This window comes from Myotis daubentonii, chromosome 2, assembly GCF_963259705.1.
Source record: "Myotis daubentonii chromosome 2, mMyoDau2.1, whole genome shotgun sequence".
Taxonomy (NCBI): domain Eukaryota; kingdom Metazoa; phylum Chordata; class Mammalia; order Chiroptera; family Vespertilionidae; genus Myotis; species Myotis daubentonii.
In genome coordinates this window covers 91,854,859-91,870,804 of record NC_081841.1, presented here as the reverse complement: position 1 = coordinate 91,870,804, position 15,946 = coordinate 91,854,859, and the positions used below count along the sequence as shown (strand labels likewise).

General features: G+C 45.4%; 1 protein-coding gene across 4 annotated transcripts in view; it reads right to left on the bottom strand.

The window, feature by feature from the left end:
- PLXNC1 (plexin C1) overlaps nucleotides 1–15,946 on the bottom strand; it is a 164,129-nt gene that overhangs the window by 41,578 nt on the left and 106,605 nt on the right. For 3 of the 4 annotated variants that reach the window (XM_059683806.1, XM_059683803.1, XM_059683805.1), the window contains 7 exons: nucleotides 15,299–15,401; nucleotides 12,141–12,245; nucleotides 11,718–11,821; nucleotides 7,895–7,933; nucleotides 7,546–7,670; nucleotides 6,144–6,342; nucleotides 121–267 (listed from right to left, as the gene is read on the bottom strand). In XM_059683806.1, the coding sequence (XP_059539789.1) occupies nucleotides 121–267; nucleotides 6,144–6,342; nucleotides 7,546–7,670; nucleotides 7,895–7,933; nucleotides 11,718–11,821; nucleotides 12,141–12,245; nucleotides 15,299–15,401 (822 nt within the window). The remainder of the gene's footprint in view (nucleotides 1–120; nucleotides 268–6,143; nucleotides 6,343–7,545; nucleotides 7,671–7,894; nucleotides 7,934–11,717; nucleotides 11,822–12,140; nucleotides 12,246–15,298; nucleotides 15,402–15,946) is intronic. The other variant, XM_059683804.1, reaches the window with a different exon arrangement.

Below are 15,946 nucleotides of genomic sequence, written 5' to 3'. Positions count from 1 at the left end.
ATAGGAATATCTGTTCATTTTAAATGACGCCCCAGTCGCCATCCCCCCCCCCCCCCTCCAATTCCCAGCCAGATGTATTCCCGAGTCCGAGTCCGGATGGGAGCGTCAGCACGGACATACCACAGTGCTGAATTCCGGGACCTGCCACAGCAGCCAGTCTTCGTTAAGGGTGTACAGGGCTTTGCACGTGATCACATCTACGGGACCCTTGTTTATTTTCTGGTTTAAAGTCGTCACCAACAAATAGAACGGCTCTCCAACAGTCTCCTTGGAAAAGACAAAAGTGACAGTTAGCTCTCTGTGGAATCCACTGTACTTTCCAAAGAATTAAAGTTTCAGTTTATGGCAGTACAACAGGAGTCAGGAGGCAGTGTTTTCTAACAACCAAAGGAAACTCCCAGGAAATACATACTCCTCCCCTTAGGACTGAGAGCGGGTGCGCCTGCGCGCGCGCACACACACACACACACACACACACACACACACACGTGTGCACATGCATGCGCGCAGGCAGTGGACAGCCACGTGAAGTGCGTGTGGTGGTGGAGCACTCTTGTCTGCTGACGCCTGCGTGCAGACCTATGCTTGTCAGTTGGCTGTCACCTAAGAACACTCAGTAGCTGCGGAGGTTTAACCTTTGTATACATTCCTATTTAATTGCCTGTTTTTAAGAGAAAAACTGAAAATAGATGGCTTTTTAAAAATTCACAATAATTAGCCTTGGTAACTAGAATAAACATAAGGCCATTTTAGACGTTTGCCAAGAAGGATGCTTTTTGGCGTTAACAGCGTTTCGTGAGGGAAGTGGCCTTCAGTTAGACAGCAGGCCAGTCCCGGGCTGTCCCAGCCCAGGGCGCAATCCCGCCTGGCACCTTTGCTGGGTGGGGCCGCAAGTGTGTCACCACCTTCCCCTGGACCAGAGCCAACTGCCAGCCCTACGGCTTTTGCAAACATCCTGATGGCTCCTTTCTCCACACTCTGCCACCTGCACGTTCTCCTGGACCAGGGCTGCCAGCCCTGCTGTTACTGAAATGCCTCATATTTGTACCTACTTTGTGGTCAAATGGAGTCTGGGCAGTCCAAGTGCAAGCTTGTGTGTTCTGCCTCTGCTGCAGCCTTTGCTAAATAATAAACCCTCTATGAGCAACGGACATTAACCAGAATATGTGGGGGAGGAAGAGCAGGGCCAGGCCCAGGAAGTCAGGCTGCCTTTGTGACGATGCCAGGTCAGCCACGTGACCAGTTTACGAAGTCAAGCTTTCCGGCCACTGCATCTGGCTTTGAAAGGAGCATCCACGGACCGCTCTCCTGCTTTCCCTTGAACATGTAAACCGAGGCTTCTTTTAAGTCTCCTGGGTCCCTCCACCCCATCCCAGCCTTTAGACCAGCGGTTCTCAACCTGTGGGCCGCGACCCCTTTGGTGGTCGAACGACCCTTTCACAGGGGTCGCCTAAGACCATCCTGCATATCAGATATTTACATTACGATTCATAACAGTAGCAACATTACAGTTATGAAGTAGCAACGAAAATAATTGTATGGCTGGGCCACAACATGAGGAACTGTATTTAAAGGGCCAGAAGGTTGAGAACCACTGCTTTAGACTTATTCCAAGGGCATGAGCCCTCCCCACTCCCGGAGCTTCCTCTTGCCCCTTCTGCCCCGGACACGCCAGTGGGCTCCGTCATCCCTTCTCTCTCCCCTGCTGCAGCATCCTGAGTCTCCTCCTTACTGTAGGACAGAGGTGGGATGTTCAAAAATTCCCCAGGGGGAGACAGGGTTGGAACTAGTGCGCGGCATTTAAATTCCTTTGAGAAACTTCCTTTATTTCGTGGTCCACAACCACACTGTTCTCTTCTCTTCCCCTCCGCCCTCTTGGGTAATGTCCTGACCGCAGGCCTAGAACCTCTGCTTCTCCTTTCCTCCAGCACATCAGAGACGGGGTGGTGCCTAGGTGAGGGGCTGGAGGTGCCCACAGAGGAGATGGGGTAATGCCCTGGGGAGGCGCTGGAGGTGATCACAAAGGCTGGAGCAGCCTTGGGCAAACTACGGCCCGCGGGCTGGATCCGGCCCGTTTGAAATGAATAAAACTAAAAAAAAAAAAAGACCGTACCCTTTTATGTAATGATGTTTACTTTGAATTTGTATTAGTTCACACAAACACTCCATCCATGCTTTTGTTCCGGCCCGGCCCTCCGGCCCAGTTTAAGAACCCATTGTGGCCCTTGAGTCAAAAAGTTTGCCCACCCCTGGGCTGGAGTCAGGGGCCAGGTGGGCTCTCCTGGGCTGCGTGGACTCAAAGGAATTCTTTCAGGACAGCTGGACTCAGATAACTAGCATCTCGTCTTATATGGCTGCTCACAAATGTGGTTATAACTCGGATGCCCATCAGCAGAATTCCTGGGGGCTCTTGTAAAATATTCTGGTGCCTGGGCCCTACTTTAGGCCCACACACCAGACTCTCTAGCAGTGGTTCTCAACCTGTGGGTCGTGACCCCTTTGGCAGTCGACCGACCCTTTCATGGGGGTCGCCTAAGACCATCCTGCATATCAGATATTTACATTACGATTCATAACAGTAGCAACATTACCGTTATGAAGTAGCAACGAAAATAATTGTATGGTTGGGTCACAACATGAGGAACTGTATTTAAAGGGCCAGAAGGTTGAGAACCACTGCTCTACAGCTAAGGCCTGGCATCTGTTGTGTTAACACCTTCTTAGGGGACTCGGAGGCGGGCGTAGGAAGCCATGGAGCCCTGCGGTTTCTTTGTCACCTCTGAACACAAGGTCTAGGTTAGTCATACCTGCTGAGGAAGAGGCATCTTGTCAGACCAGGGCACACAGTGGCCCGGGAGCTGGCCTGTGGCAGAGCCCTACTCACCCAACAGCCCCACTCCCATCCCCTCCTGTGATGGCACCTAAGCTTGGCCCCTTCACTGTCCTTTTTCTGTGAGACCTGACTCTGGCCCTGGCTGAGCCAGAGGCTTTCAGCATCTGTGGTCTCCTTCCATCCTTAAATCCTCGGCTGAGCCTGTAGGAAGGTCCCTGCCTCACCAGGGAGGCAGTCAGTAAGCGGTGGCTCAGAGCTCCAATCCCTGGGGCTGTCGCATGCCGCTGTGGGGCCTGGGCAAACACATCTGTGCTGTGTGCCCCAAATCCCCGGGTGCAAAATGGTCATCAAGGTACCTTGATTTAAATGAGAAAAGGTGAGCAAAGCTCCCAGCATGATGTCTGGCACATTCAGTAAATGGCAGTAATTAATGTTATTGTTACTTTGCTGCCAGAGCCTGGGAGGTTCACAGGGGTAGTTACCCGCGGTTACAGAGCCAGTGGTGCCGCCAAATGTTTGTGGGGTGAGGCAGGAGGACGAAGGCCGTCAGAGTCCCACAGCACCTCGGGCGCCTGGTGGGGGAGTCGGGGCCTCCCTTGCAGAAGGAATTATTCCACTGAAAACCGAAGTATCGCCCACTGGCTCAATGCCACTTCCTCCCAGTGAGCACCCCGCCCCCTCACCCCAAGCGTTCAAGATACTCTTCAGTCAGCACTGTGGAATCTTGACCCAGAATCCTCTGCTCAAGGGTGTCCTTAGGGCTTAGAGCCCAGATTTTCCAAATGCCTCATCCGTTTAATGCCCAAGTAGCAAGAGCAAGGCACCGACTGACCCTTGAGGGCCCAGAATTAGAATCGGAAGATCCCAGAAGAAAGAGCTGGAAAGGAATTTAAAACCAGTGACCACGCGATACCCAGACACACACAGCTATCTGGGGCTGAGATGCACTTAGCGCTCGAACCTGCAGCTTCTAACCAAGACTCCTCGTCCAGTGCTCATTCCACTACCCCAGGGTTCTCACATGTAGGGCAGGTGGCATTACCTGGAGGAGCTTAGAAAACATGGATCATGGGGCCCCCGCTCAGAGTTCTGGCTCAGTGGCATTGTGGTGGGGCAGCCATCTGCCTTTTAAGACTAAGTCCCGAGAACTCAGTAAGAGTCCTGCTTAGAAGGGTCCTGTTTAGAGGCAGTTGTGGCAGAAACTAGATTGGTGGGAAGCAAAAAATATTCACCCCAGAAATAGCCACTCAACACCTCCCAAAAGCGTGTGATGATTTATACCAAGTAAACAGAAAAGAAGGCAGATTTCATTAATCTTAATAAATGGGCATTGCCTTGGGAGAGGAAGGGGTTGGTAAAAAAATTGTTGTGCATCTATTTGTAAGACTGCATTCAACATTCAACTAAGCACAGTCTATTTAAAGCGCTGCTTTTGGATCCAAACTTAAGCAGCACTGTTAAAACCTGTGGCATAGCCGTGTATCTTATTCGAAGTTTAATTAGATTTTGAAACGAGCTACAGATGCACAATTATGCCGTTTTGCCGGAGTCTGGGTGGTGTGGGACGAAAGGAGGATAAGATCCCCCTGCACCAGGCGCCTCCGAGGGCCCAGGGAGGCGGTCCAGCAGGACGCTCTCGCTCTCCTCCTGCTGGTCGTTACATGATGGCCAGCATGACGTGCTAAGCACCTGCACACATTTTCCCATCGCGCCTCAGAGCAGGCCTAGATCTTCTTCCTCCAGGGCCACAGGTTATAAAAACCTCAGCTCAGACAGCCCGGGGCTCTGGGAAGTGGTGGAGTCTTGATTTCGGACCCAGCAGTGGGCTCCAGGGCCCACTCTCTAAACCACTGGAATCTGCACGAAGTTTGTATTTGAAAAAAGTTCAAGATTCTATTAGATTACAGCCAGGATCCTAGAGTAACTCCAACAAAGTGAACTCAAAGGGCAAGTGGCTCCTTGGGGACTTGCTTCAACACGGGATGACTGGTTAGAACGAGTGTAATTAGCTTACAGCACACTGGTAGGTAAATGGTGTTTCCCAGATGCTTCAGAGGCCCCAAGAATAGCGTGTTCTTTTCAGCATCTGAAATATCCCCTCCACTCAGTACATTTTCTTAAATGGGCGGACTGGGCCCTGGGTGTTAATGAGTGAAGTGAGGTGGGCTCAAAAGTCAATGGGATGGGGGTAAGAGGGGAGATACCTGTAATATGATCAACAATAAAAAGTTTATTTTAAAAAAAAGTCAGTGGGTATAAAATTTCAGTTATGCAAGATATGTTCTAGACATCTATTGTCCAACATCAAGCCTATAGATAAAAACACTTAAAAATCTGATAAGAGGGTAGGTCTCATGTTCTTACCGCAATAAAATTTTTAAAAGAGAAGAGTCCCACCTGAGGAAATTCTAAGTGAATTTCCATTTGCATAGGCCAGTTACAGCAAGAACAATTTTTATTTCCCCCTCTGTGTGCTCCTGGTGAGGACCAGTGATGGGGAACTCAGGAAGGTAAACGTTTTTGGCTTTAGACGTATAGTTAACAGGCTTAGTAATTGATGCAAGTAGAAAGCTATTGCTCCAGGGACTGGAATGTATGACTGGACCTGCCCTGACTTCAAGATCTGCAAGCAATTCGACCTTGTGCCCCAGAAGTACTCAAGCGACCAAGATGGTACCTGAGTCATTGTGGCCCAAGGAGAGAAAGTCCACCACCCAGGATGCAGAACAAGGGTAGTTACCTGCGGTTACCAGCCTGACAGCCCGGCTGGTGTGGTCCAGTGGCTGAGCGTCGACCTATGAACCAGGAGGTCATGGTGCGATTCCCAGTCAGGGCACATGCCTGGGTTGTGGGCTCAGTCCCCAGTGGAGGATGTGCAGGAGGTGGCTGATCAATGATTCTCTCATCATTAATGTTTCTATCCCTCTCTCCCTCTCCCTTCCCCTCTGAAATCAATAAAAATACATTTTAAAAAAGACAGTTAAAAAAAAAAGAGTCACCAGTGTCAGATGAAGGGATGCTCAGAAAATCATCAAACTGCAGCTTTTATCTGACTAACCTTTCCCCTGAATTCTAAATCCTTTACCTATACTTTTCTTCTCTTTGTAAAAAGGTAGGCTCGAGATGAGATGTAAGACAGTCTTTTTAGTGTACAGAACCCGCCGCCTTCTCAGATCACCAGGACTAAAAGCGAGGGAATGCTAACACGGTGGAGCGCTAAGGACTTCTCCTGGCAAAGACATTGGCATCTGCTAAAAATAACTGCCTCTTGTCTTACCTCTGACCTTCTGAGGGGGGATGTGACACTTACCCGCAGGAAGCCAGAAAGGCAGACGGACATCCAGTTTGTGAGGAGTTTTTCAACCACGGACTCAGTGCGCCTCAGCATGAGTTTAGGCTGCATGTTACTGGACTGTTCCATCAGGTCCCTGGTCAGTACCTCCAGGATGCTGGTCAGATAGACCAGCTTGGTTTGCAGGGCGATGGTTAAGAAGGAGGCAAACAGACACCTGTTTAAAAATAAAGCCTTGGTCACAATAGCCAAGACCTGGAGACAACCTAAGTATCCTTCAACAGGTGCATGGGCTAAGAAGACGTGACACGTATATTTATATACATGTGAACTGGAATACCATTTCGCCATAAAGCAAGGATGAAATCTGGCCATTTGCAACCACATGAATGGACCTTGAGGGCATCATGCCAAGTGAAATAAGGCAGACAGAGAAAGATAAATACGTGGGACCTCATTCAAAGCAAAAGAGATCAGATTATTTGTAGTTACCAGAGGCAGGTTAAGGGATGAGACGGGGGAATGGACTGAAGGGGGTGAAAAGGTACAAATTTCCAGTTCTAAGATAAGTAAGGCCAGGGGATGTCATGTACGGCATGGTGACTATAGGTAACACTGCTGTGTGGTGTATTTGAAAACTTTTAAGAGAGTAGATCCTAAGAGTTCTCATCACAAGGGGGAAAAGCTTTTTCTGTAGCTATATGAGAGTAACTACACTTATTGTGGTTATCATTTTGCCATATATTTACGTCCAATCATCATGCTGTATACCTTAAACTTATACAATGCTGTATGGCAATTAAATCTCAATATAAGCATAAAAGAAAAAGATATACAGATTACAAAAAGTACACACACACACACACACACAAAAAAAGAGAGCTCGGTAATGTGCTTAGCCATCAGCTGTGGCACAGATGGTAGTTTCCACCGAAGCCTGAGGGGTCATGGGGTGCTGTCCATGGGCGCTTTTGTTCAATGTCTGAGTTTCAACCACCTTCATCCTCCATCCATGAAAACCACACGCCAATGTTAACTTCAGCACATTTTATGTGTTTTCAGCACTTGAACTTTAAACTAGAGCGGTAACAAAAAGTGAATGTCTTCCCAAAATTTCAGGGTGTTTTTAAAAATAGAAAATAGCACTTCTGCTTTTTTGATTCAGGACTCATGGTTTTTTCTTGGTGTTGGGGTTTTGCAGGGTTTTTTGGGGGAAGAGGGTTGCATGTGTACATCTTTAGAATAGAATTTGTGTTGGGGGGTGTGATCTGAAATGGAGGTTCCCCAGCAGTGTGACAGCCCAGCCAAGCAACCTGCTGTCAAGAGCCGAGTCCAGGTGGTGTGTGGAAATAAAATAAGGAGCTCAGGTTTTATTTTCTCTACTTAATGGCTTTCAAAATATAAACAAATTGACTAGTACCTGTCCTTCACTGAAAAATTCTTCTGTTTTTCAAGGGTGTGGATGACAGTAACAAGGAAACTTTTATTACAAATTAGGGCATCCAAAGCTGTGAGACTCTCATTCTTGACATTGGCATCTCTGTTCTGGAAAAAAAAGTGTATACTATAGTATAATAGAATATAATAACTTAAAGTTAGAAAGTAGATCCACAATGGGTTTTCCAAGACAATGAATTATTTAATATTGAATTCATGATCCCAAAAAACCCACAATAAAAATTCAAAGTAATAATGGAGATGACGATGATGATGATAACACTATGCAAGTCAGGCAGTCATGGGCTAGAAATGAAAACTTATAGACTTACATGCATATCTTCAGTGAAGATGTGTGTGAAGCCACCTGACTGAGAGGAAGGAGACACTTTTATTATTCATAACATCCAAAGGAAATTAATAGTGCTTTTTGTTATAATACCCAAGTTCGTTTTAATAAAGCAGAGACACTATTTGCTAATCTGAAGAGCTCCTGGGTTTATGCTCACTGCATAGTCTCTAATACATAATAAATAATTACTCAGCTCTCAAGAGACACCAGTGAATTCTGAAAACCTCTAAGAAGAAGAATTATCATGGCCTCAGTCCCGATTTTGGTAGATGAAGGCCTCTCACACTTTAAAAGAACTGACTCACAGTTAAAGAAGTAGTAGTTAAATATGCAGACCACTCCTCATGCCCTTTAACTTCTGAGCATAAATATAGAATTGTGTTCGCAAGTTTTTACAAGTCTTAGCTTAGGAGTATCTATTGTCTCAATGCCAATGTTATTCAAGAGAGTGGTTAAAAGTAGAATCTGGAGCCAAACTAATTAGCTTCCAGCCCTGGCTCATCGCAGACTGGTCACCTCACTGTTGACAGGCTGCAGAACCTCTCTGTGCCAGGCTCTCCTCATCTGTAAGACGGGGACAACAGTGATCCCACTTGTGGGCTTGGTGTGAAAATAAAATAAAGGAATGCAGAGTAAGTGCTCAACGTCAGCTATTATTGTTGTTTTTATCACTAACTCACAGCAAACTAGACCACAGTACTGTTGTCCTGCTGCTTTCTAAAAATACCTTTATGCGCAATGCTATGTAGCTCTAGGATATAAACTTTTAAATGTGAATTTTCTTTTTTTTTTTAATGTATCATAAATCTTATTGGAATTAAATGATTAAATTTTACAAGCATGCTGAATAACACTTTAAATGAGTCAACAGAATGAAAAATAAACTCCAGAACATTCAGTGTTCTTACTTCTTTGGGGGGTAATAATTGGAACTTTAGGCTATTTATCTTATTAAACTTCTGCAGATAATTTTTGCTTTATTTTTTTAGCCCAAGCAAGAAGACCTTAACCATTTTGGCCATACTTTCCCTTGGTAGTAGGCAGAAAAATCAAACTCTGGATTTGCGCCTCCTACTTCCTACTATTCTTCTGCTGAGTCAACTTTAAGTAGATGGGCAATTTAAACAGACTGATTCTTGATCTTAAATAGGGAAATGCCACCTTGGCTTCCCTAAGGCTCCTTCCTCCTTCCATTCAAATTTCCCTCGGCTAGGAGGTTAGATGCGCTGCTTACCCTTACTTCTTGTCTTATTTTCAGCAAAACAAAGTACTCAACATAATGAAAAGCAAGGCTGTAAAAGTCAAACCCAACTGGCCAGGTGAAGAACCAGGAACTGGTAATGCCTGGTCCCCTGCGAACCTACAGTTTCCTTTGGGTTTTGCCTACTGTTCTCTGGTAGGTGTTGACCACCCAAACTCTCCCTCTACCACCCAACCTCCAGGCAGGAGGTGGGAGCTCCTGCTCTCTCAGCAAAGGGCCTGATGAACAGCAGGACATGTCTGCAGCCTGGTGGGCATTTCAATGGGCATTGTCCTAACAGAGTATGGTCCCTGTATCTTTTCTTACTTATTATTAATTCAGCTTGAACTGAGGTCTTCTCCATAGAGTTCTGATAAACTTATGCTCGTTTTTTCCCCTGGGTCTTCTCCTTTAACGACTCCTTCTGGCTTCAGTTTTTTATGGCTTTTCTAGTTGCCTTTCAAGATTATACGTAATCCAGAGTTTAATCAGTTTGGCTTTTCAAAACTCATTTCCTTCTCCTAAGACAGTGATTTTCAACCTTTTCCACTCATGGCACACATAAACTAATTGGTAAAATTCTGTGGCACACCAAAACACACACACACACACACACACACACACACACACACACACACACATATATATATATATATATATTTATTTATTTATTTTTTTTTTGCCAATCTGATCCCCCCCCGCAAAAGATATAATTTTGCTTCATTGACACCATACTTTCCCTTAGTAGTAGGCAGAAAAATCAAACTGGATTTGCATCTCCTACTTCCTACTATTCTTCTGCTGAATCAACTTTAAGTAGTTGGGCAATTTAAACAGATTGATTCTTGATCTTAACTAGGGAAATGCCACCTTGGCTATTGTTGTGTAGGCTGTTGTCATTTTTTTTATTTGACAGACTAAGGGAAAAGAGGTCAGTGCTCTGACTGAAGAGTCAGGTACTGCATGTTTTAAACATTCTTGTGGCACACCCGTTGAAAATCGCTGTCCTAAGATTATACAGAATTGTTCCTGGGACTTTTTGAAACAGTTGCAACAGTGCTTCTTTGTATTCATCACTCTCTCTTGCTCTTGATTACTGAATTTAGAAGATAGGAAAATTTATTTTTCAGGCCACAGATGACTCTCTTCAGCACTCAAGAGCAATCGTTAACTGTAAAAGCCCACACAGTACTCATGTTGATGGTAGAAATCTCTGTTATTTTCTTGGTATTAAATTCTTAATGGGGATGTCAGAGAGCTGGGAAATGGGACTCCTGATGCAAGCTTGGCTGAGGCTCTGCGCCGTCATCCTGACTCAGGGCACTGAGCTCCCTCCCTCCCAGGCGCTCTTCTGCAGAAATGGGTGAGGTGGCAAAATGGCAAGTCTTGGCGGCTGGTACTCTTGGAGGATAAGTTTAAAAAATACTTGATAACGCAAAAAGCTGAAGTCTTATTTATAGCCTCCTTGATTTACGACAGTAAGACTTACACAAAAAATATGGTGGGTGTTTTATGGCAGTATCCCAATCTCCAGACACAACATCACACATCACGGTGCCCACTTCTAGAATTATAGAGAAACTAGAAATTGCTTATGGCATGGGTCTGGATTTCTGAACTCTAGGCTTCTGGCCAAATGTAGCAGAGAAGCTTCTGAGAAGGGATAGAAGCTTGCTTTTGGCCTGGAGAGATTTCTGGCTTAAAAATCTTGGTTTAATCATGCTAATCGGTGTTGATGTGTTCTGGAGGTTGGGCCTCTTGGTGGTCACCAGTTCTGGACAAAAAGGGCAGTTGGGGTATTGGGATGTGGGGGTGATAACAGGAGGATGAGTGTACCTCCCCAAAGAATTGGGAGGGTAACTGAAGGAGGCCACATGAGTGGGTGAGAGAATGGAGGTGTGAGAACATAAGTGAGATCGAAACCCAAAGGGTTGAGTAGACTACCACTTTTGAGTCCTACAGCAAATCCATCATTGCGTGCAGCTACTGCTACTAAATGAGGATGCTACTTACGGATTAGCTAAATAGTAGCTACTGAAGGGAACCATAAAAACTCTACATTGTTAAGAATGGCTGTTATTAACTCAAATTCTCCTAGACATGTCTCCTGTCCTGCCTCTCGGCCGGTAGTACTTTTCATTTCCAATTGAGAAGTAATAGTGAATAATCTAGTGGCTGCAATGGAAATCATGCAGATAAACACAACAAATTGGCCAGCCCACAATTTATTGATTTTTAAATAAACTAGCTCACTTCCCAGCTACAAATTCAGTTCTACACGGGTAGTAAAATAAAGCAAAAATCATCACTCTGAACTTGTGTCCCTCCGAGGTTTTTGTTACTGGACAAAGAGTAATTGCCAGCGACCCATCACTGCTCTGTGCCCTAATCAATCCAATTAATAACTACCCGCCTCCCTGCTCTGCTCCAACCTAAGCCACTGTTCTGTACCAAGCACATCATCTGCAGCTGCCTGGGAAGCAAACACCCGTTTCAACAATAGCAACAAGCACCTTCATTATTATTCAAGATTCAACCTTAGGAACATGATCAATGCTCTTACCTCGGGGAAGAAAGTTCTCAGAGCAAAATGTTTGTAGTCAAGGAAGGGAACAGTTCCAAAACTATCAACCACATCCAATTTATCCATCTGCAGCTCAGCAAAGCCTGCAAAACAGAATCCCAAGAGCAATATTTTAACTCCGCAAACAGTGGATAAAATCTTGTGCTGCTTTGTCTAATGCGAAGTCTGACCTTGGTTTTCATTAGAGAAGAAACAATAGATAATTACTTGGTTGGCTGCAAAGAGGAGCTGAAATAAGGCACAAAGTCAGGCCCGGACCCTGCTGTTCAGTTGTCTTTTATTACACAAACACTTCTCATTACCATGGCCGCCTCCATTTAAGGGTAAAAACAACACCAACAACACCCCAAAAACGACAATACAAAAAGGCTTGTTTTTCTAGAGTGAAGTTTCGGAGCCTACCGTCGCGGATCTCCTTCCGGAGCTCGCTCTCCAGCAGCTCCAGCTGTTGGCTCTGCTTGCGACTCAGCTCTTTGGACTTGTGTCTGGTCACCCCCACTGCCACTGCTGACACAGAGACCCAGCGTCAGATTGACATGTTAACTTAAAAAAACAAAAAGAAAAATGAAAGTCACCCTTCATTGGGTGACTCAGTTCTTATAGAGAGAGACAGAGACAGTGTAGCATCTAAGAGGGGGAATTTATAAAAAGAAAACCCCCTGTGATGGGGCGCTTGAAGAAGTGGGTGCCAAAATGCAACAGAAAACAAAACATCCACTCATCTTAAAAATGAAGACTAAATCAAATCACCTTTGCTTGTATTTTAGTGTTTGAGAAATAGAGGGGTGGGCAAAAGGAGGCTTACAGTTGTGAGTATGCGAAACACAGTTTATTCTTGTATTATTATTCATTAATTATTGTATTACTTTCCATACAAACAACTGTATTATTTTCCATACTTTTGCTCACCCCTGTGTAAGCTGCGTTGCTTCCCTGATCATTTGAACTGTGATGACAAATGTCCTACTTACATTATCCCTCAGAATTCTTCTGGGAGTTTGGACTCCCAGGACTTTGTCATCTCATGCTGCCCTCCCACCCCGCCCAGCCACCCCAGCCCTGCTTTTCCTAGCAGAACTATATTTTACAAGTGAGATCTACACAACTATTAAAATGTTCCAAGGCTCATTCAAGCATGGCGATCCCACGGTGGTTGCCTACTGGCTGAATCTGGCTAACTGATGTGTTTTGTTTGGTCCACACAGCGTTTTAAAAAATTTTGATGTACACTATTTTTAAATTAGATGATTCCCATTTTAAAAAATCTCTTGAAAATTTGAAAGATCTGGATCATTGGATCCCAATTTCCCCACAGCATCAGTTTGCTGGAGCTGAATAGCCGCTACCACTTGAGAGAGGGCATAGGTTCAGTGGGTTTCTGCCACAGTCTCCACTACGCTCTATTGCTCTGCTCAGGTCACTTAACTCATCTATGTTCCTGGTCCCTCTAGCCATTTAGTTTGTGAGCTCTAGTTCTGAGCTGCTTGTCATTTTAAGTCCGTTTCCTCTTGTGTTCTTAGAAGAAAAAAAGAAAACTCTTCTCCACAACTAATGTGGCACTTCATACTTCCACTTAACATAGGCATTGCCTTTCTAAGGTTTTCTGTTAATAGTTGCTAATGTCTCCTTCCAGACACTCGCTCCCTCACACGTCCACTCATCCATCTCTGCATCCATTTACCTTGTGTTTATTGAGTATCTGTTCTGTTGCTAATCACTGTGCCATCTCTGGGGCTAGAGAAGATGAGTTCAGGCCTGGTCCTTTGTCATGGGTGGTCCTCAGCCCAGTGAGGGGAAGATTTATGTGTATGATTAACTGGCCTTAGGGAATGAACTCCTCTCACAGGGACCCTCTTTTGCCCTGTCGATCGTTTCAGGTATTTTTTATGCTCTTCCCAAGTTGTCTACCCCTACGTCGTATCTGGAATCCAGAATTGGGCATGGCAGCTTACTAAAGTCCTATCCAGGGCTGGCCACGAGTAAGATGACTTATAAACTCTAAATGCTGGGCTCCGTTCTGAGGACCAGCTGCAGTTAAGCCGCCGTAGGTAAGTTTCATTCTAAGTTCACGTCCACGTTGCGGCCTACTAGGAACACGTGATCTCACCTCTCCCCGCCCTTCACTTTGCTTGTAGAGATTGTTTATGCTCTGTAAGGGAAAGTTGGCTTAAGCTGACACAATGCTTTTGGCGTCCTTGGTATCCGCAACGTCCTTTAAACCCTCATCTCTCTTCCCAGGGTTTCACGGAGGCCCTGTCATCGCAGCTGCAGTGAGTCTGCTCTTCAGTCCTCAATCACATCCTGAGTGAAAGCACTCACACACCTGCCTAGCCTGCCGCCCACGAAACATCCCCCTGTGGCTTCCGTTGGCGATCACAGCCACGAGAAGCTCGCTGCTCAGTGGCTGTGGCCCACTAGCTCCCTTTAGACGCAGTGAGCAGTGCTGCCCAGAGCGCAGCCTGGGGAACCAAAGTCCCGAGTAATGCTCCTGGGAAGAACGCGTTCCGCGTTCATCTAGGGAATTACTGCATGCCCCGCCCTTCCTTGAAGATGTACAATGCATGCTACCATTAAGGCTGTTGACTCTGCAAAGTGGTCCCGGGAGAAACTGTATTTAATTTTGTTTCCTCCAGCCTCACTCCCATCTACTGGCAGCAAGGCCTTTTTTATCATGAAACTTCTATTAAAAGGAGAAAAACTTTCTAGAATAAAATAATGACGATTGACAATTGTTGAATATTCTTTTTCCCCCTAAATGGTCTCAATGCTTTCTGTGAGTTACTTCTTTTAATCCTCTCCATGTCACAGTAAGGTAGGCCCTTTGGCTGTAAGGCAACCGGAAACAGAGATGGTAAGGAGCTGACCTAAGGCCATACAGCTAGTAAACGGCAGAGCAGGGAATGAACCCAGCATTAAACCTGTTCCGTTTGCTGCCTGCACAGCATAGATAGAAGCAAGATGAAGCGGAGGAAGAAGCAATATCCAGACACGGTGTTTCACTGTAGACCACCGTGTGATCTCTGCAAGTTCGGCTTATGCAGCTCACTGTGGATCTGTGGTTTCTTTCTGTATTTGCGGCTCAACTTTATTTCTCCAGGGACGTTTAGAAACATTAAGGAAAAAAAACAGAGGAGCAATATAAGTGGCCTGTGGCTGTAGAGAAACTTGGTTTGTTTCATTACCTTTGAGCCAACTGGGATCTTTGGTTACAAGCAAAGGTTATTTGATTTAGTTTTCATTTTTAAGATGAGTGGATGTTTTGTTTTCTGTTGCATTTTGGCATCCTCTTCTTCAGAGCGCCCCATCACAGGGGGTTTTCTTTTTATAAATTCCCCCTCTGAGATGCTACACAGTCTCTGCCTCCCTCTACAAGAACTGTAAAGCACCCTAAACATGTTTAGAAAGCCCTCAACATGCAGCTGTTATTCCCATCCCGAAGTTTGATTTGGGTTTTCGTGCATTAATACTTAACTGAAGCAAACAGCCCCTGGAAGCTGAAGTCCGCCTGAAGAGAGGCCCCAGGGAATAATTTTTCTGACAAAATTAAACGGGGCACTTACCAAAGATGACGATGACGAGCAAGATGGGAAGGCCAATCAGAAAGTACAGAGGGGAAGCAACTGATTCCTTCTCGACATCGAGCTCCAAGTTTCCCAGTTTGACCTAATGGAACAAGGAGAGTCGTTAGACGCAGTGGAGTTTGGTACCAATTTTCTCCCCCCACGTGGTTTTCCCCAAGATCCAGAAAGAGATGGAAGCTGAGTGAGATATCCGAGTTCAAGTCCCATTCTGATACAGATTACTGTGCCCTTGAGCCAACGAAGAACATTCTCTGTGCCTTGGTTTCTAGACATATCATTTGAGGTGTCCTAGGTTAGACCTGGGGATTTTAGATCTGCAGATACCAACGAAGCCAAAAGCGTCCTGTCAGCTCAGCCCACTTTACCTTGAGGAGCATAAACAATCTCTACAAACAAAGTGAAGGGCGGGGAGAGGTGAGATCACAGGTCCTTTTTGCGCTGAGGGTTTAAAGAGGTGAAAACCTGAAGGTGAGAAGCCCCTTACCCTTTGACCAAGGAAACAACAGACTTTCATCTTTTCTACATCTTGCATTTTCTGGGCAGGCCTATTTTAAATAAAGCAAAACCCAGTTTGGCAATTCTTCCTAGATGATCCCTGAGGGCTTTTACCAATTTTAGTTTTTGGTT